We start from the raw sequence: 21,890 nt of genomic DNA, 5'->3' as shown, positions 1-21,890 counted from the left end.
GGGCAAGCTACTTCTACGCTGCAATAACAGAGAGAGAGAGAGAGAGAGAGAGAGAGAGAGACAGACAGGAGAACTGAAAAATACACAAAATACCTGTCACTTAAAATGGTACATACGTATAAAAAGGTTCCAATTTCACCCAATCCTCATCATCTCTATCATTATTAATATGCATTGAGGTCCCACTGCTAAATAGAAGGTCACGTTTTCAAGTGTTAGATCAAATGATAATCTGACAATTTGAGCTCAATTTCTTCCTCTGATGATTTCTTATATAAAATAATGAAGAAAAAAAAAAGCGCAGATGTTTCCTTAGGAGACATTTTCATCATGGGTGGAACAAATTGGCCTCCGATGTTATATACATTATTACTTTGTGGTCTTGCATGGTATCTTATGTCATTTAGTCATATTTGAATCCACTGTCGCCCTGTGTAACATCTGATTTTTTTTTTTTCTTAGAAGAGGAGGCTTATCACACGGGAACACAAGTCCAATTAAAAACGAATAGTACGAGAAAATGCCATAAGAAATTGCACACATATTATTCACAAAAACACCATGATTATCTTATCAGTTCAATTTCTCTTCATGTTTCTTTCTGATCCTCGTATCACCGGAACACGACATGACTAGGGGCAGACTGCTCCACTTAAGGAGAGGCACATTTCAAAAAGGCCATTCAGTAAATTCTTAAAAGGAAGTGGCATGACGTGTCATTATGGACGTCAGCGCCACGAGCAAGATCCAACACAAAGCTGAGGGAAAAAGCAGCAGGGGGAACTCACCAGAGAGCCATTTGTACAATAACACACACACACACACACACACACACACACACATAGGAGGGGACCTGGGCTCACATTTTGATGAAAAAAAAAAAAAAATCACCATATCCAACTTCCACAATCGCAAAGCAGGAAATAAAGATGAACAGATTCAACATAGTGTTCAATTATTGGTACATGAAAATACAGTTTTTCAATATGGCCTTTTTGATTCTGGGCCGGGTAGGAAATGCAAGGGCTTGGTGTCGCTGTCGTTATTATAATTAACTTTGAAAAGGTTGCAGATGTCATACTGAGCAAGTGTGTGTGTGGAGTGGGAAAAGTCCAGGTATATGGAAGTAACAATCTATTTCAAAGCACACGTGGTCACTCAACGTCCACTTTATTAGGTACAACTGCACGTTAATGAAAATATCTAATCAGCCCGTCACACGAGTCAACACATTTTGGGCTTGCAGATATGGACATCGAGTATTTTTAGAGACTGTTAATCTGCTGGGATTACCACACACAATCATCTCTCAGGTCAGAGAAAATACAGAAAGTCATCTTTAACGAGCAGATGTCACGCATTACAGGAACATGCCATGCCTACAACCTTGAAGAACATGGTCTTCTACAGCAGCAGGAGACCACACTGTGTCCTCTGTACCTAATAAAGTGGCCAATGAGGGAAAAATACCTGTAGCTTTTTATGTATTTATGTATGTTTGACTGTCTGTGCACCGTCTACAACATGTAGCCCTGTGACTGTGGGGTCCTGCGGGGAAGCCAGCTGTCACGCTGGTGCGTCGTGTGTCTCCTCTGTCTGATCATCTATTCCTGATGTTGTCAAACAGCAGGTTCGCTGCGCTCATTACAGCTTGTTTTTCCACTTTCCTCCCCATCTGGCTCGTCTTAATAAGACTCCATCAATAATGAAAGCTTGGAGCTTTAACTGCGCAGTGACTCAGTACAAGATTTTGGCCTGAAGGTGCAAGAAGTCACTGAAAAAACACCTTACTACCAAAGTCCCAGTGTCCAAACCACTGCGAACCGCCAGCTCTGTCGTGTGATAACACTCTTTGAAAATGTGGTATGTTTCCCAGCTTCACTTAATGTGACCGCAGGTGTGAATGTATGAACCAAGCCGTTTGCATTTCTTACCCAGCTCTCCCTGGGCTTCCTCTCAGATTCACCCAGGTTTTATCCAGGTTTTACCCCAGTGGACGAAGCTGGTGTTACATGAGGACGTTTGCTCGAGTGTCAGGTAACCTGAGTGCAACCAGGCCTCCACCGACGAGCACAGACGACGCCATGAGGATGGGAATGGCCTTGGTGATGCCCACAAGAGAGCCAAAAATCAGGTTCCCCATGACGGCGGCGAGCTTACAAAGAGCATTGCAGAACCCAAACCCTGTTCCTCTGTGGAGAGTGAATCAAAAACAAAGATGAGTAAAAAAGTAAACAACTACATTAGATGTAATACTTGAATTCTTTATTTATAAGTGCAAACAATGTAGGGGTAAATAGAAACTCCTAGGTATCGTTGTTGTTCTCACCTTCTGACGGTTGGGAATGACTCAGTGGTGACCACATCCAGGGAGTTCCACGCAGAGATGCTCAGGCCGTTGTAAAGGCACAGCATGAAGATCATCATGGACTCACTGGTGCCAAACCACAAGAAGAAACAGCTGATGCCTGAAAGCACCATAGAGCCACCTGATGGAAACACAAAGAGAGAGCAGGAGTGAGGTGAGGGAGCATGTAAATGACATGTAATGTAATGTAATGTAGCTGTTATTTGTCTAATGTTCCACTGAATTATGGGAACTATGGTCCCTATTCAGACCTGGTAGGAACATCCACCCTGAATGAATCCTATCACATGCACACAGAGTTAAGTATGATCATGCCCCAGATGGGAAGCCCATGTGGGCAAACACAGGAGGGGCCACCATGGAAACCACTGTCAGCCTGAATATAACCCTTACAGGGGCCCACATTGTCGTGATGGCTGGGTCACCTGGTCGGAATGTGGTCTACGGCATGAATTATTTCAGCATCTGACCAGTTACCTTGCTGTAAACACAATCATTGGCCCCTTCATTCACCTATTATTCTTACCTAACATGGACAGACGGCCAATCTTGTCCATAAGAAGGGCGGACACGATGTTGCCGGGCAGAACAGCCAGAGTCCCGAGGAAGTTGATGAAGTAAACCCAGTAGGCGCTGTAGTCGTCATCGAACGTCATCTGACATCCCGTCTTGTTGTGCGTGAACGTGCTGTTGACCACTTCTGTGCCGTCTATCAACTTGGAATCGTCGATATCTGCAGTGACAGTGACAAGTTTTCCACTTCATATCATTTCACTTGATAAATCTGAGAATCTGAACTTACGTCTAAGTTAGAGTACTGGAAATGACAAATAAAATTGTAGGCTCTCACCTGTGTTGAAGAAGAATGCATCGATGAAGGTGCAGTTGCGGAAAAAGGAGCCCACGGATTTCACATCATCAAAGTAGCAGTTACGAAAGGTGGAGTCAATGAAGGTGACGGACCTAAGCTTCATGTTTATGAACCTGGAGAAGCACATTTTTCTCTCTTTAATCTACATCATCTCTTTAATTTACAACATTTTAGACCCTACATCTCTATACTAATGTTACCGGTCATTAATGAAGAGGCCATTTTTGTGAATCTGGTTCTCCAGGGTGAAGTTGAAGGTGAAGTCCTCGATGCGTTCATTGTTGTGGATCTGCACTTTGGAGGCGTAGTCATCTGCCTGAAGGTGTTTAATGACATCGGGGAACCAGACTGACAGGCCATAATACCTGAAACCACAAGAATACAATCACATCAGGTCATCAATCAACTGATTATAATTCATCAGCCACAGAATATTGTTATTTACATTTGACAAAAATATTGATAGCTCTTTCGGTGTGCAGCCAGACACAGTGGGAGACAAGGGTACGTGTCCTCAACTCTGACACCTGAGGTTTCTGTTTGAATTTAAAGAGTTTTCAGGCTGTTTTCCCTCCTATCTCTGCTCCCACTGAGACAACAATGGGCCAGTATTGATCCACCAGCTGTGATTGATTCCAACACCATGAAACTTCTGCACAGCAGAGAGACCAAATGAAAGAAAAGCCACATGGTCGCAATCCCAACTGCCTGTAGTGCTATTGTCCGACTGAAGACGTTACAATCTTTCTCTGTCACAAAAGACAAAAAAAGAGAGGAACTCACCCAAATGACAGCGTTAACCACACCAGGGCCAGGCGCATCATGTTCTCTCGCATAGGGTAGTTAAAGCACTTCATCAGATTGTGGTAGATCTAAACAGAGACACCAGATTTATTACCCTTGAAGTAAAGAGAAAAGGACCTGACCTGAAAATGAAAATTAGAAATATTTACCCCATGCAGTTCTGCCTTCATCCTAAAGAAAACCCTGGAAACTGGGTTGCCAGATTCTGATTCCATTTCAACCAGTTCATCCAGCTGTTTGGGAATCTTGATCCTGTTTACCTGCAAAATGAATCATGGAAAACAATACAACATAATATGTTCAATTCTCTCTTTTAGCATAGTATTATATAGTACAGCATAGCATAGCATAGCATAGCACATGATAGTGTAATACAGTACAGCATAGTACAGAATAGTGTAGTATAGTATTGTAAGGGTATAGTGTAGTCAAATACATTATAGTTTAGTATAGTATATAGTAGTACTACTTTAGTAGTATATAGTTTACTATATTATAGTATATAGTCGTATAGTACAGTATACTATAGTACAGAGTTGTACAGTATAGTGTAGTCAAGAACACTACAGCATATAGTAGTAAACTATACTGTAGTAAAGTACAGTATAGTATATTGCAGTATAGTACAGTATAGTGTACTACATTATAGTGTGGTATAGTGTGGTGTAATGTGGTGTAATGTAGTGTAGTATAGTATAGTATAGTATAGTATAGTATAGTATAGTATAGTGCAGTATAGTATAGTATAGTGTAGTATAGTGCAGTATAGTATCGTATCGTATAGTGTAGTGTAGTCAAATAGTTTTGTATTCTCATGTTTAGTTGACTTGAAGAAAGAGAGCATCATAACTGTAATGAGGCCAAATCACGATGAAAAAGATGAATATAAACAGTGTGTTGTACAGCGTACGATCAGTTTAAGAAACACGTCGACTAAGAGGCTTTTTCCCAAAGTGCAGCTCGTGCATCACATAAGCCTGAATGACACAAAACAGCTTTCAGAATCTTTATAATTCAGATATGATGCTGCACAGTGAAAGCGTTAAAACCTGTCCCACTGGTGGCAGAACATAAGCCTCTTTACTGCCTTAAGCATCAGGAAACCCAGGCGAGACACAAACACTCACCGTGAAGACTTTCTCCGGTTGCCCACGCGCTCTCATGTTGGTGTCATGGATCTGTTTGAGGATCATCCAGGCTTCATCGTGCCTCCCCACCTGACAGGAGGCAAAGTCAAGAGAAAGAGGAAAAGAGAAGACAGAGTGAGTAACTGTCTCACAACCACATTCATACACAGTGTTAAGAAAACATGTGCGTTTGGGTTTTTACCAGACGGACAGAAATGATGAGCGTCACGACAAAACTGACTCACTTTACTTCAAAGAGTAATAATCCAGCAGCAAAAAACCTGCTGCCTCTTGTTCTTTTTTTTCTGAGGATATACAGTATATAAGCCCCGTTTTTGATGACTCACGTAGTTTTTTTTGGCCTGATCTGTCGTGAGTGCTGGTAATGTCGCTTCACCACGATTCTTCAAGATTAAACTCATTTTAGCGGATCCACAGAAAAAAAAAATATGAATCGTGATCATTTGTTTACCTCAAGGTAGAATCTGGGGCTTTCGGGCATGAACGTCAGCGCCACCACAGCGCACACACAGGGGAGGGCACACACGACCACAAACACCCTCCAACTGTGGAACTGGTATGCTGAACCCATGCTGAAGCTCCAGCCTGTTAGAGGAGGCACAGAAACAGCAGTGACAATGAGATCAGATGAAGACGGAGGACACGGCGGGTGAGCAGCAGCACTTTAGGGAAAAACCTGAGGTTTGTTGCATTGTTCAGTTAAAGTGCTGCAAGTCTGTTCCATTCTAAAGCTGTGGGAATAATACACCACTCCTTATATGGACATCCTGGGGGGATCATTAATGAATTATGATTAATTCTATGTCACATATTTAAAAAAACAACAAAGATTTTTTTCCCCCCACAAATGAAGAATACACTTAAAATCATAATGATGCTGCTGTGTGTTGACCAAATTTTACCAATTTTTTTCTATGTATTTTATTTTTTCAAATCTTTTACTCATAAAACTTAAAAGAAAGACTGTAAAGAGCAGTGCAGGGCTTTTATTTTCTTTGAAGGAAGTTGTTTTGCGGTGAATGAGACTTCTCAGATCCACTGTCTGATGATTAAATCATGATTAAACACATTTATCTATATCTATATCTATATATATTATCTTTATTTTTTGGCACCCTAAAGCAGAAGTCACAAATTATACTTTTTTCGTCTATTTTTGTTCATAAAAACGAGTCCAGGGGACCTTTGAAATGTGATGTATTTCCAAATTTCACAACTTTTGTGAGTACTTATTACTCAGGTGTGTTTATATAGTAAAAAAAATAATAATTTCATCAGAATGTCTATAGGTTGTGCCGAAAAAAAGATATAAGACACTCTATATTGCACATTCTTATAGCCTCTGTATCAATGTTTTAATATAGTAATGGAAACAAGCAGCATAAATGCTCTGTGTTCTAAGGGTTAAAATCACCTCCTCGCCATTTTTTTATAGCCCAAAATTGGCCAAACTGAATTGAAGGCTACATAAGAGTATAGTGAAGTGAGGGATATTCAGCTGCAACGTTTACATCCATATTCACCTTCACGATTGCTGCGTTCTGCAGAAAAAACACTTTATTGTTGTAACTAGATTGAGGTTAAAACACCGGGGAGACGCAGCCTTTGCAGTGGCGGCCTCCAAATTGTGGAACGAGCTGAAACCCAATTCTTCTGTCTTGGTGTTCCGTGACCATGTGTAAGAGTTGGCAGTTTTTGTGTTTTATACTTTTATTGCTCCTGTATTTATGTGTTTTATTGGTTTTATATTCTCTTTTTAAGTTCTTATACTGCATTGTTTTATATCCTGTCTGTTTTATGTATTTTTGCGACGTTCAGCACTTTGGTCAACTCTGTTGTTTTTTAAATGTGCTACAGAAATAAATATGGATTGGATTGGATTATAAATGTCGCTAAATTTTACACACTGTAAGTTTGTTTGACGGGAGTTTAATTATGTTTGTTTTTTTTATGTTTGGCGCTCTGGTAAATCACAGTGTTGCCATTTTCTTATCCCATATTACGCTAATTACCATTTCACACCGTACAACACTTCCTTCTCTAAGTGTTTGTGATTCATAAAAGGATCTCTGGCAGGTGACTATTGAGCCAATCTTCAACTCACAGGAGCATCATAAAAATAAATGGGAGGACTTGAAATGACGCTTTGAGAAAAACAGTGACTAACTAATAAGATGTATCTGAGAGGCTGATTCTAAATGTTACGTGTGAACCTTTTACTGCAAAAGGGTCGCAAAGGAACTGCAGATAAATTAGAAAAAAAAAGGAGAGCTCTGCAGCTAAAGCAGAGCGATGTGTGTGTGTGTGTGTTTGCCCACAGATGAATGGCTCTCCAGGGGCAGCTGTGAGAAGTGCAGAGGGACGGGTTAATTGAATGTGTAGGAAAGAAATTGAGTGTTTTCTGCTAAGTTAAATCTTGTTGCACCTGATCTCAGCCCACAGGCACTCTGCTAGACTCATTAATCATTGTAACACACGCACACGGCTCACAGTGCATGTCTGCATACCCACACACAGAAAACCTTACACTGACTTAAAAAAGGGGGAAGAAATGAATACAATGAATAACCTTATGTAGATGACAGTGACACTACTAACCAAACACCATAATACCATATATATGTATGTATATATATGTATATATATATATATATATATATATACATATATATACATATATGTATATATATAACCAAGTACACAACCATGAGTACATACAGTACAAAACATCATACATTCTCCAAAGACTGTTCAGTGTTTAGAGATAGAAAATAATAAAATGGTTACCACACAAACAACACGGACAACCTGGTGCAAACTCAAAATGTGTCATTAAACTGACTGGAAAAGCTAACATTAACACTGCTAAAAAGAAATCAGTGTGTGACTTTTAAATATAAAGAAACAGAAGAAGCACACAGTGCTAGTAAAGCCAGAAAAGCTTCATAAAGTTAGACTACGGCTGAAAACACAAAGAAACAGCCACAAAAAGTGGATTCTACTGCTGAAAAAGGCACGGTCAACCCAAGGTGCGGTGCTTGATTCTGGCGATGGGGGTCAGGAGGTCGGAGTCAGCAGATCGGAAACAGTGGGTGGAGGAGTGGCGGTGGGGAAGGTCAGTGAGATAAGAGGGGGCGAGGTTATTGAGGGCTTTGTATGTGACGAGGAGGAGGAGTTTGTACTGGATTCGGTTGTGGACAGGGAGCCAGTGGAGCTGTTGGAGGATGGGGCAGTAATGTGGTCTCTGGAGTGAGTGTGGGTGAGTAACCCAGGCACCTGACTTTGGTGTGTATTGCAGTTTTTGGAGGTCAGTGGAGGGAAGTGAAAAAGTGAAAAGACAGATAAATAACACATGGGATCAGACTATACAAATTTAGACAAATTTGTGTACACATCGGGAACGTTGAGTGGACATGTAGCATAATTAAAGAACAGAGATTTGGCATCTGGGACGCTCCGTGAAACCCCCGACAAGAAGTCTGGTATGTACGATGTGCTCCTGGACGTTGACCAAAAGGGTATCAGAGTGCTTTGACGCGACGTAACATACAGATATAAACATGGAGAAGCAATGCTGTTGCTACTGTTAGGTGGAACAGAGACACGGAAGAACGTTTCGTCGAGCTTTGGCGAGAGAACCTGTGCCTGTTTGACGTCTCCTCAAGGGACGACCACGGCAAAGTTAAAAAAACCACAAATGTTGGCAAGACATAAGCACTTCAGTAACCCAGTGAGTAATGTCCCCACTCCCCAATGACCTATGAACTCATGCAGTGTTGTGAACATTGATTGGTCGGGGGGGTCATACATAGTGTTGTGACACGGCAATAACCCCTGCCACTGTGATTGATAATCTGACACGGTGACCATCGTGAAAGACACAAATATTGTGTAGTCTGATCCCGACATTACTGTATTGCTGTACAGAGGAAGAAAGTAAGAGCTGTCTCTGGAGGACACAATGTATTGTAGCTCTGCATTTGTGCACTTGTGTTTTCAGATTTTTGGGAGGAAGCACAGAGACCGTGACAGTCGTGACCTCCCACGTCTCTCAACAGATCGTGCCTCGTGGAGATGCTGCACCAGAGGGAATAACACCATTATTCATCAACAGGCGTAGGAGAGGAGTCACAGGCTGGGGAGGGGGGTTAACACTAATGGCTGTGCCGGAAAAGCGCTGCTTGGAGTTAATCTCGCAGCGTATTAAAATCCGGCTTTGATAGCAATTCATACATCAACTGCTAAAAACAACTATCTACAAAGGAGAGTGGGCGTCTGTTACAAGTGGTTCCAAAAAAACTGCACCAGAGAGAGGAAAATGTCTCTGTAGAAAAGAGAAATAATTGGAAAAAGGGAAAAGAGCAAACACGGCAAAGAGAAACAAACAGACAGAAAGAAATGCATGTGCTTTAAATTGACTATTTGCACAGTATTTGATGAGGTTTTGAGCCGAGAGAGAACATATCTCAGGTGGCAGATGAGTCTATGATGGTGTCACTCTCAATCGCTGTGTTCTTTGTTGGGCAGCAGCTGCAAGAGGAATGACTTTTCTAGTTGACGTCTCGCCCGAGTGTTTGATTCTGCTCTTTACTTATTTCCCTTCCCCTTTCTGTGTGTGTGTGTGTGTGTGTGAGTGTTTGTGTGTATCTTCAGAGAGACTTCTAGACAAAAAGAAACAGAGTAACAGAAAGAGAGAGAGAGAGAGAGAGAAAAGAGGAAGGAGTTGTTCAGCAGTGATTGCCTTTTCTGCAGATATGTAGTGTGGCTCCGTGCCCCTCAGGGCGAGTGTTTTGTCCATGCCATCGGAAATCTCATTACAGGGATTATGTACATAATTGACTCTAAGTCTATGGATGGCTGAGTCAGCACTGCTGCACTACACCCAGGCCCAGACACTGGAGAAAGATAGATAGTTTTTTAGACCTACACTAGCATTTAAGAAACGTGGTGGACTAGTGTGAAGAAACTCAATTTACAATACATTTGGTTAACACTTATCGTTCAGTAATAACATGGTAAAATATCATGTCTGAGAATAGGAACAAAAACCTACAACTGCTGTGTGTTTTTGCATGTAAACATTTATAATTGTTCTCTTTTTGGGTGAATGCATGGACAGGGGTTCAGGTTGGGGGGGTCTGGTTGTTCTGGACATGGGGGGGCAATCTCCTATTCACCTCCTAAACTCCTATTCACTCTCACATTGTCAGTTTAGAGTGTCCAATTAACCTACTCTGCATGATTTTGGGAAGAAGCTGGAGTATCAGGAGAAAACCCACACACCCACGCCCAAGGTAATACTTGTAATACTCTAACTCCTTATGTTAGATGCAGGGAATTTTGCAGGGTAGTCAGTAACCATGAATCATGGTTGAAAAATGCTCATTTACCTGTTTCTGTTTTGTCTTACTACAATTTTTCTTATTACTATCAAATTAAATTGGAAATAAGATGCTTTTATTATGACATTACATCCCTAATACCATGTTATTACATGACTGTAATGTAAAGTATTACCTGCCTTTCAATAAAGATAGAGGTAAGTGACATTGATATTTAAATGTTTATCTGAAGACAAGAGCAGTGAATAATGATGTGACTGGAGTGCCGGGCTTTTCTTGGTGGCAAGTAAACTGCGTGAAACTCTGTCGTCAGCTGTGTGCTGAGCAGATCTCCTCCAGGACTCCAGCTGTGAGTCTGCCTGGTGGCTTTTGGGAGACATTAGAAGTCAGTGAGTGGAGAAGATAAATGAGGTCCCTGATGATGGTGTCTCAAACAGCCGCGCCGACGCACTCAAATTATAACCCGTTCATTCAAAGACGTGAAGGTGTGTGCGTGCAAATTTATTGTGTAAATGATGCGAGGGATTACAATTTATAAAACAGTTTTACTACTAGTATTACTATTTTAATTAATAAGAAAGTGAGATTAAGCTGCTACATCACTAGCTTACTATTAGATTTGTCTCTTTTGAAATACTTTGGATGCACCAATACTGAACTGTGTTGTGATATGAAACACATTAGGGCGTGCCAGACTATCAACAGGGAAGACAGGACAGGAAGCAGAAGAAATAAAATCTTTTATCTCAAAATCTAGTGTTTGCATTTCTTTCTTCTTCTTTTTTTTTTAAAATCTTTATTGCTTTGCTCTTAATTGTTCTTTTGCCTTTGTTGTGGTCTATTTTTGCTTTGTCTGTCAACACACTTTGTAAACTTGTGTTTTTTAAAATCGCTGTGTAGTCTAAAATGATTATTCATTGTAGTTAATTATCGTCATTCTGCAATTTGGCAGTATAAACACTTCTTCCTCAAACGAAGACGAAAAGTCACACACTGCAGTTTTACCTTCAAAGACCTCACATGTCACATGTTATTATTTTCAAAATCCCTTGAGGAAGACCTGCATGTTTCTGTTACTGTAAGTGACGTGCATGATAACACACACACTGCATTCGTAGAGAGGACCCTCATAATCTCAACTAAATGCCTAACTCTCACCCTTAAAAGCCCTTTAAAGTTTTGAGGAGCAGCCAAAATGTCCTCACTTTCCCCAAATGTCCTCACTACTTACGTTTTTTTTGGTCCTCGCAAAGATACACATACAAGAACACACACTGTCTCTCTCTCTCTTGCTGACGTCATGGTTTGGCTAAAGCATGATCTGGCCATAAATCACCTCTAGCTGTAGCTTCGTCCCATTAGAGCAAGGAGAAAAACCTAATTATGCTTGATCAAGAAGAACACTCTGCAGAGACAGAGGATGGAGAGAGAGAGAGAGAGAGAGAGAGGAGAGAGAGGTAATAAAAGGAAGGACAGAGTTAGGTGGAGAGAGAGTGGGAGAGTACAAAGCAGGAGCAGAGGGGGAGCAGTAACAGGAAGGGACAGCAGGTTAAGAAAAAAAGACAAGGAGTCACAGAAGACGAGACGGAGAAAAGCTTGTTCCCCTGTTTGCGTTTGTTGTCATGATGAGTGGGGCTGATATCGAACGCGGGATTGTCATAAATCACAGCGTTGTCTCTCTACCCCGCTGGCTCCGCACCCTCTCCCTCACCCTCTCCCTCACCCTCCCAGCGTTCATCTGCTCTCTGGTATCAGTGCATACGTTAATCTCTTAACCTCTGCCTCTCCCAGCCTGCAGCGACTCAGAGCCGCTAAGTGATTGATTCTCAAGGAAGCTGCATTTGACACGTCCACCCGCAGATGTGGGGAAGCCTTATAGTTTGGTAACCTGTAGTCCTTGTCCTGTTCAATGTACAGTGGGTAGAAGTGAATAATGTATTGGTGAAGTAACAGTATACGACGCAGCTGAATATCCATCACCTCACCCTTCCCTTCAAAGCAGTGTTCATTTTGAACACAATGTGCGTCAATGACCATTTTTAACCGACAAAAAACGAGACGTCAAGTAAATAAAAATAAAGTTGATGTAACAAGAACTACAACGAAATCTAATGGCACTTTCGTCAACGAATAAAAACTAGACAAAAATGTTAGGGCGGTATGGAATTACCGCCCTGGTTTTTTGTTTATGATTCTGTCCATGGGCGGGCCTTAGGAAGCTGCCTGCTGATTGGCTACTGAGTTTTGAGCGACAACTCAATGGACCAGAAGTAGACACTTGGCTTGGAGTGACTGACCGCCTGGAACTCGTTCTCCAAGTTTTCCCCACCGACATCCGACAACAATAAAATAATTGTAAGTATTGTGTTTGTCAGATTATCTTTGGGATATTCCAAACGAGTTTCAGACGGACAGTGACTCCAAGCCTGTGTCTACTTCCGGTCCTTAAAGCTGTCGCTAACTGGGAACTAATCAGAAGAGAAGAATAACAAGAATAGATCCAAGCAGACTAATCTCTTTACGAGGTTGCTAGGTTGATCTACCTGGATGTAAACATGGAGGAGGAGGACATGCGAGGAAAGTGGCAGAAATGATGGCGTTAGGAAGAACGAGAAGAGACGAATTTCAAATTTCACGTACGATATTACAGAAGACAAAATGCTTTGTAAACCAAAAGGAGTCATCCAATAATCCATGCAAAGGTTCGGTAAATCTACAGAAGATTTAGTCGACTAAAACATGATTATATTTCGTTATAACATTGGCCGTCAAAATAACACTGCTGTGTTGGAGAACCTACAGTATGCAGCCTTCATTTGGCATCAAAGTTAGTTTTAGTTTGTGCATCGTGGGCTTTTGTAAAAACATGCTGGTCCAATTTCACCTACGTTTTACACGCTGGACCTTTATGGCAATGTTAACTTGAGAGCAGTTTGTTACAATGATAACTCACCATAGTGGGGTATAATGGCCCAGGCCATCGCTGATGCATAGATCTCTCCAATCATCCAGAACATACACAACCAGCTCAGATGTTCTCCTCTTTTCTCCCTGGACAACACTTCTGCAAAGAAGGAGAAAACGATGGGCACAGCGCCCCCTATTCTGCAAGAATCAGAGAGAGAGAGAGAGGGAAAGTGAGAAAACCACCAAATTCACATTCAAGAATTGTATTTATGATTGTTGCTTTTGCCCTGATCCCTCGGTTTGTATTGGTTTTAATCTCATGAGCTAATGTATTAGAAACTGTCTGTGAGTCACATTACACAGCATCGATCCTTTGCAAAGTGTTCTTTTTATTAAAACTGTAACCAAACATTTATGCGGAAAACACAATAGCAAATAAAATCCTCTTGATTCTGTGGCATAGGTTGCGTTCCTTGCAGTTGGGAAACCCTTTTCAATTAATGTGAAGGTCCCTGGGGAGAATGCTGCAGATGCAATTACTGAATTAGTTCTTAAAGGAACAGTTACGCTGCCAAAGGAAGAGGACACAATAAATCAACGTCTGCACCAAGGACCAGAAACGACAGATGACAGAGTTCTCATTTTTTAAAGAACACTCTGTGATAATGTAAATTAAAGTTTTATTTATTGCACTGCAAACACTGAAAAAGCATTTATTTATTTATAGCTGGAAAGAAAGGTTTTGATTTCAAACCTCTTATGATAAAATAATCTTTCTGTAGAGATCAGTGAAAGAACACTCTGTCTAAAAACCGTGGCCCATGGGCCACATGAGGGCCCCCCACTCCATTATAGATTAATTTTGCATCACATATGTTTTGTTTACTGTGTTCCATATGAAAGCAAACACTTTTATTGTGAAACTCTGTGAAATATTAGCACAAATATCATTATTGCGATGTCATTTTGAGCTTGTATCAGCTACTGAAGCTACTTGCTTATTTTTTCCAAACGGTTTGACTTTCTTTTTCTCTCTCCTACTCTTAATAATGATTAATGGTAATTCATTAACAACAAGTGCAAACATAACAAGTTAAAAAATGTGTTCAGACGACGCCAACAAAGGGAATATAAATTAAGAGAGCGACGCAGACATGGCCCAGGAGAACCACTCCTGAAATAGATTTTGCGTCACTGAGATTGATTCTTTACCTTCACTGATTTAAACCAAACATACACTTATATAAGTATATATTCTGATAGTGTGAGTGTACGTCACACTCACCCGAAGCCGGCGAAAAGACGGCACAGGAGGAAGAGGCCGTATCCCTGGACGAAAGACGACAGGAAGGCGAAGAAGCCGTTTGTGGACATGCAGATCAGGAGACACTGTCTGCGGCCCACTTTGTCCGACAACCCTCCCCAGAAGAGCGCTCCGACCATCATTCCCAGGTAAACAACGCTTCCTGTAAAGAGAAGAAGGAGAAACAGACAGATTTTTTTTTTAATTTGCATTAAACTCACATTAATGCTTTGGTGTGGAAGCGTATTGCATTTACTTACAATTGAAAATCACAGAATTTACGGTATTATTAATTTGTTGATACCTCAAAACATCCCACGAGAAGCTCTCGGGATGCAATACGCTTCCGTATAATATACAGTTTATCCATCCACATATTGATTTAAATGATCTTGAAGAAAGATTGCAATGGCCAGCAGATCTGAGTGTTCTTTCCGTCTGAACATCAACAAAGTCCTGAGGTTCCTGCGTTAAGTCAATAAACTAATCACACTATCATTAATATTAATATTATTAAAAGACAGGAGAATCTTTCAGTGTCTTGAAGCCCCAGCAAAGTAAAACTGGATTAAAGTGATCAACTGGGACATGTTTGCTCTCAACTGAGCCTTCGAGATGGAAATGCAAGCTTCTCAGTTCAATCATTCATTCTGAAAAACAGATGCCGAAAAGAAAATCTCATAAATTCAGATCCATTCAGTCTGAAAAGATGATCTTCATTGGTGACTTTGTATTGACCATAAAATAAAACTGTTCTGGAGAGAATGTCAACTCTGTGGGATAAGATTTTGAAAATATCTACAGTAAGTACCCACTCCACTCCGACTCTCAGCCAGGAGGAGAGACCGCGTCCTCTAAATGTGCCTCTGCTGGCAAATGGCAACGTGTCAAATTAAAAGATGGAGCTACATTAAGACTGCGCCTCCGTTACTGCTAAATGTTCACCAGTGAAATGGAAGTTATGTTGAATGACTGGCTCCATATGGAAAACTGAATTTACTGATGATCATTGCTGTTTCAAAACACACACACACACACACACACACATGTTTGAGCAGATATTTTTCTTAAGGACACTTTTACCACACATTTTGTACACAAGCTTTCACTGGTGGTACTTGGAGGAAAATCTAAAATATGTTTGTAGAAAATGAAACAAATAACTAAGAAATAATAACTAGGGTCTAGTTATACTAGTTATCTGTCGCTATGCTTAATCTAATGTCACTATACGAGTGTGTGTAGTATATGTGAGGAAGAGGAGGAGAATGATGGCAGAGCAAATTATCTTATCGGGAATAAATCTGCCTCCTGTGAAAAGTCTGTAGCTGACTTTGCTCGACCTATTTACACCACTGTATTTTAATGTTGGGGATAATGGTGTTACTTCAAGAACTCAATATTTTCTGAGATTAGAAGTAGTCATTTTCGCACACGTACGTCCTCTGCATTTAACCCATCCTTATGACACACCAGTAGTGAACACACCCAGAGTCCAACTCTTTTACTCTTTTACTCTTGGCCATTGGCTGCCATGGCCAGGTGGGACTTGGTATAAACAGTTTGTGAACCACTGGCCTCAACAAAGCATTAACTCTAACCTTACCCATAAACACAATTCAAATCTTAGACCTAAACTTAACCAGTTCCTCAGAAATGAGGTTCTGCCTCACTAGGACCAGGTTTTGATTGAAATACACACATACACTGCATGTACAGTATGTATCACAGAGGGAAGACAATTAATGTGAAGCTCAGCTGTAAAACACTCGGCCTCACAAACCCAAACAGCTCTAAGACTGTTTTGTACTGCAGCACTGATGAATAAATACAGCTTGTAATGGTCTGAAACCAGCTGTGATCACTGAGGAGACAAATGTGAACAGTAGTGCACGGTGACTTAACAAAATGGCCCTCTGAGCTCTTTTAATCTCTCTCGACACAAACAGGATCAATGCGCCAACAAAATGGCATCGATTTCTCCCGGTGATCGTCATAATTCTGCTTCTGAGCGAGGAGCTCATTGTTCCCGCTTTACTCTACATTGTATGTGGCATTTTGTGGTTAAAGAGCTGCCTTCATGGACACTACAGCAGGGTAGGATTTTTTTTTTTGCCCATATTAAACATGCATTTTGGACCATTTCAAGGGTAGTTTTATCAAATTTTGACATCCTCTGCACAGGTTCTCTGAATTAAGACCTTTTAATACCAAAGTTTGCATATATTTTATTTCTTGAACACATGTCACATACATAATCTGTATAAATCCCACAAACTTTTATATTATTACAGGGTCATGAGTTGTGTGAGCTACAGATGCCTAAAGTGGCCATAATCATTTAATCTGCTAATCCCCAAATCTGCATGTTTTTGGACTGTGGGAAGAAACCAGACACAGAAAAGAAACCACACAGCACAGCCGTCAGGAACAAGCTGGGGTTAAGTGTCTTGCCCAAGGACACGTCAGCATGTCAATTAGCAGAGCCGGGAATGGAACATACAAACTTCGAGTTGAAAGACAATTCACTCCATAATTCGCAAAATCTGTTTTTATTTGTGTGTTTTTTAACTTTTGCCATTCATAATGAGTTTATCAATTCTTGTGGCTCTCACTCTTTAGAATCACAAGGTTCCACCGAGACTTGAACTCGGCTCACTGGATTCAAAGTCCAGAGTGCTAACCATTACACCATGGAACCACACAACACAAACTTGGCTGTTAGTTTTCCCATTCTTATGCCAAGAATCTTGGCATAATCTTTGAAATCGACCTTAAATTAGACACACAAGAGACGTAGCACTTGGCTAAGATAAAACCCAACCTCCCCCACAGTGACTGCGAGTGAGTTTTTATGATGTCAAGATTGAATTACTGAAATTCTTCGTATGTGAGTATGGACCAGTCCAATTTCTTCGTCGGCTACAATAAGCAGCAGCTCGTCTTGGCGTGTTCTCCCTCCTATGGGTTCCTTTCCGGTTCAGAATTGATTTTAAGATTTTATTGCTTGTTTTTTAAGGTTTTAAATGGGTTGGTCCCAACTTATTTATGTGATTTGATACGTCTCCAGATACATGTTGATCTCACTGTTTAAAAGTACGAGGTTCCACCGAGACTTGAACTCGGATCACTGGATTCAAAGTCCAGAGTGCTAACCATTACACCATGGAACCACACAACACAAACTTGGCTGTTAGTTTTCCCATTCTTATGCCAAGAATCTTGGCATAATCTTTGAAATCGACTTTAAATTAGACACATCAGTTCGACACTCGCCAAGAGACGTAGCACTTGGCTAAGATAAAACCTTACCTCCCCGACAGTGACTGCGAGTGAGTTTTTATGATGTCAAGATTTAATTACTGAAATTCTTCGTATGTGGGTATGGACCAGTCCCATTTCTTCGTCAGCTACAATAAGCAGCAGCTCGTCTTTGCGTGTCCTTCCTCCTACTGGTTGCTTTCCGGTTCAGGATTGATTTTAAGATTTCATTGCTTGTTTTTTAAGGTTTTAAATGGGTTGGTCCCAACTTATTTATGTGATTTGATATGTCTCCATACTCCTGTTGATTCTTGTGGCTCTCACTGTTTAAAACTACTAGGTTCCACCGAGACTTGAACTCGGATCACTGGATTCAAAGTCCAGAGTGCTAACCATTACACCATGGAACCACACTCACATGTTGAGCTGTTCGTTTGCCCATTCAAGGAATCTTGGCATAATCTTTGACATCAACTTTAAACTAGCGAAACAGATTAGTTTAGTTTTATGTGTTATGTTATGTGTTAAATGTTGATCAGTGTTTCCCAAACCTGGAAATCACGATGTTCTTAAAATGTCTTGTTTCTGTCCAAAGATAAAAAAATGATTCAGTTTTAATGATTTCTTTGTTATATAAATAAACCAGCACATTTTCACATTTAAGAAGCTGAATTGTTTTAAATAAGAAAAATAACAAACTTAAACCAATTAATAGATCAATCGTTGCAACTCTAAAGGTACATTTTGGGGTTTCTATCACAAAACTTTCAGAGCTGGTTTGTTTGCTGTTTCAATGGGATTGGGGGTAATTGCAATAGGTCATATGTGACATGATTATTGCATTAAAATATAGCGTAGCTGGCTCATAAATTAAGTTTCTGATATATCTGGTTAAACGTTTTCTGTTTTTTTTTAACATGATGCTTTAAATTAAATTGTGAGTCAAAAATCACAACTAAGTATTATCCTGAGCCATCGATAATTTCCTACCCCAGAACAAACGATAGCTCCAACTGGAGAGATTTCTTTTCAGGCCCAAACTGACAGATTTACAAATAATAATAATAATAATAATAATAATAATAAAGATATTAGTTTTGTTTCTATCCATATCCAGACATGTGAGACACATACTGTAGTGTTCATAAATCCACACAGAAAAAGAAAATGAAAAAGTGGATGTCTCAATCATATATGGACTGATAGGTTTCAGCCAGAAGGACATTTTGTTCGTCCCATTACAATAACAGCGGGACACAATTTTGTTCTGTAACGTCTGTAATGTCACGTCTGTTCTGCTCTGCTGTAAGCACAGACTGTATAATATGTGTTTAACTCTCTCGCTTGAGGGGTCAAAAACCCTGCTATCTTTCACATTTTGGCGGCCGTGGAGAATTTCCCCGAAGGTATACCATCAATTCAACTGTAAATTAAAACGCAAGACTTCACCCTGCACACTTTCACACTTGCTTCATTAAGCAGAGGCTACATGTGCGACGTGCAAGCAAACACCCACCGGCCTCCCATTTAAATGTCATATGTGCGAGTATCCAGAGGCGTTTCGTTTTTTTTTCCTTTCTGCACTTTCCACAAAACTTTTTTTTTCTTTAGCTATGGGTTTTTAGAGAAACTGAAAAAGACAAAGAAAAAAAAATAGTCTGATTCGTGCAACTTTAAAACTCACTCATCTTCTACCACCATATCCTCCACATGAGGGTTGCTGCTGCCAATCCCAGCTGACATAGGGCGAAAGGCAGGGTTCACACCTGGAGAGGTCACCAGTCCATCACAGGGACACATGTAGAGACAAACAACCATTCACTCTCACACTCACTGGCAATTTAGAGTGTCCAATTTACCTAATCCCCAAATCTGCATGTTTTTGGACTGTGGGAGGAAACGGGAGAACCCAGAGAAAACCGACGCAGTGTCTTACACAAGGATACATCGGCATGTAGATTAGCGGAGCTGGGAATCAAAACCCACAACCTTCGAGTTGAAAGACAATTCGCTGTATAATCGAGTTAGCGTCAACCAACACATGGGCGAAATCTGTTTTCATTTGTGTGTTTTTTAAACTGTGCCATTCGTTATAAGTTCGTCAACTCTTGTGGCTCTCACTTCTTAAAATTATTAGGTTTCACCGAGATTTGAACTCGGATCACTGGATTCAAAGTCCAGAGTGCTAACCATTACACCATGGAACCACACACTCCACCATGACTGCTAGTTTGCCCATTCTTCTTCCAGAGGAATCTTTGCGTAATCCTTGAAATCGACTTTAAATTAGAAAAATGCATCAGTTCGGCTAAGATAAAACATTACCTCCGCCACAGTGACTGTGAGTGAGTTTGTATGACGTCAAGATTGAATTACTGTAATTCTTCGTATGTGGGTATGGACCAGTCCAATTTCTTCGTCGGCTACAATTAGCAGAAGCTTGTCTTTGATGTCCTCCCTCCTCTGGCTTCCTTTCCGGTTAAGGAGTGATTTTAAAATTTTATTGCTTGTTTTTTAAGGGTTTAGATTGGGCTGGTCCCAAATTATTTATGTGATTTGATAAGTCTCCAGACTTCTGTCGATTCTTGTGACTCTCACTCAGGGCCGGCTCTTGGCATAGGCGATATAGGCGGTCGCCTAGAGCGCCATCTGCTGGAGGGGCGCCGCGAGGCAAAAAAAAACCAAAACTGATGCACTGATGAGCATCAACCGTGAAGTGTCTAGGCAGGTGTCATTTGATGATACCATAGATGCTTTTGCTGCAAGGAAGTCCAGACGTGTACAATTTTAGTTGAAGTGAAAGACACGCTGGAAAGAGTTACCTGATGTGTGTGTGTGGGGGGGGGGGGGGGGGGGGGGGGCACCGGAGAGCAATCTCGCCTAGGGCACAAAATTAGGTAGAGCCGGCCCTGCTCTCACTGTTTAAAAACATGAGGTTCCACCGAGACTTGAACTCGGATCACTGGATTCAAAGTCCAGAGTGCTAACCATTACACCATGGGACCACACTATCAACCATGGCTACTAGTTTGCCCATTCTTTGGCCAGAGGAATCTTGGCGTAACCTTTGAAATCGACTTTAAATTAGAAAAACGCATCAGTTCAGCGCTAGCCAAGAGCTACGTCTCTTTCTTTGTCGGCTACAATAAGTGCAAAATGCAGCAGCTTGTCTTCGCGTGTCTTCCCGCCACTGGCTTCCTGTCTGGTTCAGGATTGATTTTAAGATTTTATTGCTTGTTTTTTAAGGTTTTAAATGGGCTGTCCGATTAAAACTTATTTATGTGATTTGATTCATCCCCAGACTCCTGTCAGAGTTACGAGATCCTCCAACCAGTTGCTCCTGGATGTCCCAGGAACAAGGTGCAAAACCGTCTGGTCTGATAGTTTTGCTTGACAGAGCCTGTTTTCACACAGCACAGTAATAATGTTAGATTGTTTCTGAGGCACAGAGGCAGAGTAATAATATCTACAACAACAAAAACCAAGCACTGCAGCTATAATGCATTAAAAAAACACATTAAACTATTGACCGTGTCTCTCACAAGACAGCTAATTACGTAATGAATTTATTGACGTTTTGTCTGAGCTGTTGCACTGAATCTCAGAGCATGAGGTCATCAGTGCCTGCGCCGGGAAAAAGGACAGGCGGGAAGTGTAATATGGTCCAAAAATAGCACAGACATCCCTTTATATTACGACACCTCATCACCAAAACACCTAAAAGTAGTAGCTTGAGTGACATTAAACTGTCACATTAGAAAGTTACGGCTCATATTCCAACAGGGACGTGTCTCTTTTTGTCCCATTTCCACCGTGTGTATGAGTCACACTCCACTGTCAGTGTGACGTCAGAGACACAGTCGCTCGCTCTGAGCCGTTACCCGAA

General features: G+C 40.9%; 1 protein-coding gene and 5 non-coding genes across 7 annotated transcripts in view; all 6 read right to left on the bottom strand.

The window, feature by feature from the left end:
- Window positions 1-1,186: 1,186 nt before the first annotated feature.
- sv2ca (synaptic vesicle glycoprotein 2Ca) overlaps window positions 1,187-21,890 on the bottom strand; it is a 45,790-nt gene continuing 25,086 nt past the window's right edge. For both annotated transcript variants that reach the window (XM_058635431.1, XM_058635429.1), the window contains 11 exons: window positions 14,726-14,906; window positions 13,487-13,638; window positions 5,643-5,776; window positions 5,171-5,260; window positions 4,193-4,303; window positions 4,023-4,111; window positions 3,440-3,604; window positions 3,219-3,352; window positions 2,895-3,101; window positions 2,330-2,489; window positions 1,187-2,192 (listed from right to left, as the gene is read on the bottom strand). In XM_058635431.1, coding sequence (XP_058491414.1) covers window positions 2,009-2,192; window positions 2,330-2,489; window positions 2,895-3,101; window positions 3,219-3,352; window positions 3,440-3,604; window positions 4,023-4,111; window positions 4,193-4,303; window positions 5,171-5,260; window positions 5,643-5,776; window positions 13,487-13,638; window positions 14,726-14,906 — 1,607 coding nt within the window. In that variant the 3' untranslated portion in view covers window positions 1,187-2,008. The remainder of the gene's footprint in view (window positions 2,193-2,329; window positions 2,490-2,894; window positions 3,102-3,218; window positions 3,353-3,439; window positions 3,605-4,022; window positions 4,112-4,192; window positions 4,304-5,170; window positions 5,261-5,642; window positions 5,777-13,486; window positions 13,639-14,725; window positions 14,907-21,890) is intronic.
- On the bottom strand, window positions 17,373-17,444 carry trnaq-uug (transfer RNA glutamine (anticodon UUG)). The gene has a single exon. It is a non-coding gene; the product is annotated as a tRNA-Gln (tRNA).
- On the bottom strand, window positions 17,845-17,916 carry trnaq-uug (transfer RNA glutamine (anticodon UUG)). The gene has a single exon. It is a non-coding gene; the product is annotated as a tRNA-Gln (tRNA).
- On the bottom strand, window positions 18,343-18,414 carry trnaq-uug (transfer RNA glutamine (anticodon UUG)). Its single transcript has one exon. It is a non-coding gene; the product is annotated as a tRNA-Gln (tRNA).
- On the bottom strand, window positions 20,140-20,211 carry trnaq-uug (transfer RNA glutamine (anticodon UUG)). The gene has a single exon. It is a non-coding gene; the product is annotated as a tRNA-Gln (tRNA).
- trnaq-uug (transfer RNA glutamine (anticodon UUG)) lies at window positions 20,938-21,009 on the bottom strand. The gene has a single exon. It is a non-coding gene; the product is annotated as a tRNA-Gln (tRNA).

The sequence above is a fragment of the Solea solea genome, chromosome 8 (genome assembly GCF_958295425.1).
Source record: "Solea solea chromosome 8, fSolSol10.1, whole genome shotgun sequence".
Classification (NCBI taxonomy): Eukaryota; Metazoa; Chordata; class Actinopteri; order Pleuronectiformes; family Soleidae; genus Solea; species Solea solea.
This window is presented reverse-complemented; position numbering and strand designations above follow the sequence as displayed.